This window comes from Aptenodytes forsteri, unplaced genomic scaffold, assembly GCF_000699145.1.
Source record: "Aptenodytes forsteri isolate BGI_AS27 unplaced genomic scaffold, ASM69914v1 Scaffold121, whole genome shotgun sequence".
In the NCBI taxonomy this organism is placed as follows: Eukaryota; Metazoa; Chordata; class Aves; order Sphenisciformes; family Spheniscidae; genus Aptenodytes; species Aptenodytes forsteri.
This window is the reverse complement of record NW_008796219.1, coordinates 1,058,814-1,062,311: the sequence shown is the minus strand read 5'-3', so window position 1 is coordinate 1,062,311 and position 3,498 is coordinate 1,058,814. Positions and strand designations below refer to the sequence as shown.

Below are 3,498 nucleotides of genomic sequence, written 5' to 3'. Positions count from 1 at the left end.
CTGCTCAGCAGTAACTAAAACATCCCTGTTTTATCAACACTGTTTTCAGCACAAATCCAAAACGTAGCCCCATACTAGCTACTATGAAGAAAATTAACTCTATCCCAGCTAAAACCAGCACAGTGCCAATTATACTGTGTTTGTTAGTCTCTCTAGCCATTTCTGAGAAAGGAAGTGAATGGCCTAGCAGGTTTTTGTACTGGAAGCTGAGTACTGGATGCATGAAATCAGCTTTATATCAATGAAGTATGGTATAATACTCAATTCAGATGACAGTATGGTCAATGCATCTTGAGTGGTTTTAAGTTTAGGGCAAGAACCTGAGTGACCTGAAAAACCTGAGGACCACAGAGAAGGGTCCACTTAACAACAAAAAATCCCACCAGTGTCATAGACGCTATCTATGTATTGGTATATGGGAGTATGGAAATTATGTTAAGGTACTAAGTCTGTCCAGTTCCCTCCACTGAGTAACTCGTGAATGTCAGGAAAGTCTGCTGATATGACATGGTTTTCAGTGGAGTGATAGCTGACTATTTAAAAAGTTTGTCGTGGCTAAGGGATAGCAAATGCTTTCCATGCTTAAGAGTGGAAGTAGGGGAAGAGACTGTTCTGTTTTATCAGTTTGGTGATTTTTGATGAAAGCTGAGTTTGGATTGGGAAAACAGTGGTCTAAAATCAAAAAGCTAAACGTATTTGTGTTCTTTCTCTAGTTAAGAACAAACGTCAGCCCTCTGTCATGAGTCTCAGCAGCAGCAGTCCACAGTTAGTTTTTGCCAGAGGCAGGGGGTAGTAACGGAATACAAACTTATTTCTTCTTCAGGATAAGTCTGAGGGGTAGTATGTCTTTCTGCTCAAGTTTCTGCCCAACTAATTGAATGCTTGTAACTTCAGAGCTTATAAAACTATAATTTTAGGAAGCTAAAACCACAAGACAGGAACAAGACATTTTTAGTGAGCAAGCTAACATAAAGCTGCATCCTATCTGTAAGGACCAGGACACATCTTAGATCCCTGTCATGGCCTCTAACTGCTTGTGAACTTACCTAATTCACAGACAGAAAATAGAAATTTATTTGCACAAACTTTAGTGATCAAAAATGTATCCTCAACTTCTTGCTGTTGCACAGGAGAAAATGATCTGCTTCAGCCGGGCGGTGTTACAGTGGACCTGGCATGCCTCCTTACATTTCTAGAGGTTAGGTAGCAGACACAGGATATCTGTGGATGGTTTAATCCCTTAGCCACTTACCAAATCAGCAGGGAGCTGGCGACAAATTTGTCGAATAAACTCATGAATTCCTCCCAGCGAACAGATCTGCTTCCCTTACTTCCCTTTTTGTTCTAAGACACAGTTTCTCATACTATTCTTTCCTTTATCTCTCCTTTGCTCATGTCTGCTTGTTTGGCTGGCTGCGTACTGCCAGCTATCACTGCACTTTGGTGGTGCTTTTTGCATAGAATTAGTACGTAGAGAGCAATGCAGAATCCCTTATTCTCATTGCTGATGAAAGCCAACATTTTGGTACATTTGGCTACTTATTTTAGTTCAGTTATGGAAGGGTGTAGGGAATGTGTTAAGCTGGATCATGTTATGAGTGTGTTTAATTTCTTCCCAAAAGTAATTTATTTCAAAACTGCCGGCCCTGGAGCCGTAGTGTTTTAACCCTAGTTGTCATGTCCGACACTCTGGACAACCCTGTTCTCTTGGCTGTGAAGAGGGAGTAGAGGTTGAGCAAAAGATGCATAGGCTGTCTCCTGCTGTGTGGATTTTAGGATTTTGAGATAACTTTGAAAGATGTTCTGTATTAGAGCACCTATCAGTGGTGGTATTTATGTGATTTCACAGGTGATACAGAAGTGCTGGGAAATTTCTCTGTTTGGTAAGTGAAAATAAGACTGCTGTGTAATTCCTGTGCTTGGATGATAGGATCTTTGCTTTTTTTTTTTCTTCTTTCCATCTACATGTTGTAAAAGTTGACATTTTTGTTATTCAATTATTTGTAGATCATAGATCATCATGTCTGGAAGAAGAGGAGCTGAATTTATTTATTGATGTGGACTGTATGCATACAGAAGCAATTATGACTCCTATGCCTGAAGGATTATCACAGCAGCAGGTAGTAGGCTTTTGGAAATATCGTCTTCTGCCTCTTTTTCCTCCCCTTCTGCTCTACATCAATGGTTCCCAGGTGCCTTGCTCTTCAAACATATTGGCGTTTAACATAAATTAAGTGGATATCAAATTCAGAACTGAATAAGTAGTTTTTTGAAAATTGGTATGTGTGCATATAGCTGCATCAGTCCTGAATTCAGCCAGAGATGCAAAATGCTGTTTTGCATTATAAAATTATCTATAATAATTATATTGTTTCACTATCTGAACACTTAAACTAAATGTGATGGTTTTGAGTGAAAAAGAAAAAGAGTTCAAACATTTTTATTGAGTCAGATGACATTGCTCCAGGTGCTCCAGGATTTCTATTTTAAATTTAGAGAATATCCTGTATGCTCTCTGAATCTTAAGGTTTCTCCTGATGAAAAAAAACTTGTCCCCAATAAAGTCAAGTCTACAGAAGAGCGTATTTTGCTGTTCTCCACCTCCAACGCTATAGTCACTGTGGAAACCACTTAAAAAAACCACTGAAATCAGCATCAGTTAGAAATTTTGGCTGAAAAAAAATCCTGTGGATTCATGTTACTGTATCGTTATGACAATTAATAACTGTATGAGAATTTTTAGCTTCTTGTGGTGTCAAGTCATGAGTTGGTCAGTACCTTCAGAAAATGAGCAAAAATAAAATTAAGGGGCAGTTGAGGAGAATAGTATAAGTTTTTTGGTTTGATTGGTGAGGTTTATTTTTCTAATGTGTTTAGCACAGTGCTGATCTTGTAACAATGCAACTACCAAACTGTGTTACGTTACTGTAAGATTTCATTATAATGTAAGATCTCAGCATCAATCTGAATGCTCTCTTTTCTTTCTTTCCCAATAGAGGTTTGAGAGTTTTATGGGGTGTCCTGGTTTCGGCAGGGATAGAGTTAATTTCCTTCCTAGTAGTTGGTGCAGTGTTTTGGATTTAGGATGAGAACAAACTGAGATTAAACCACCTCCAGCACAGCTAATTCTCTCAGAAACTGGATACCCTTCTCCATGGTGGCCCACTTGCTTGGGCGACATATGACATCTTCCTTGAAGGGATACCTTTCCTTCACGCTTGACAAGAGTCGCCTCCAAAGGCTGAGGACTCGTGTCCCTTTTCCAATCACTTTGTCAATGCCCCCTTCCCTAGAAAGGGATCTCAGACCCCGGCGACATGCACTGCAGCTACTCCGACCCCAGCAATATGCACTGCAAAAACCAACACCAATCTTTAACGTGTACAGCAGGAAAAAGAGCACGATGCAGATTATACAAATCAATATCGAGAACAGAGCAACCAACATTGTGACCCACAACTATCAACAGATATAAGTTCCTTAATACACTCCGGTTAA

At 39.5% G+C, this 3,498-nt stretch overlaps 1 protein-coding gene across 1 annotated transcript in view; it reads left to right on the top strand.

Annotated features, from left to right (window-relative positions):
* ARHGEF10 (Rho guanine nucleotide exchange factor 10) overlaps positions 1 to 3,498 on the top strand; it is a 110,293-nt gene that overhangs the window by 32,632 nt on the left and 74,163 nt on the right. Inside the window, exon 10 of the mRNA XM_009288928.1 lies at positions 2,008 to 2,120. Coding sequence (XP_009287203.1) covers positions 2,008 to 2,120 — 113 coding nt within the window. The remainder of the gene's footprint in view (positions 1 to 2,007; positions 2,121 to 3,498) is intronic.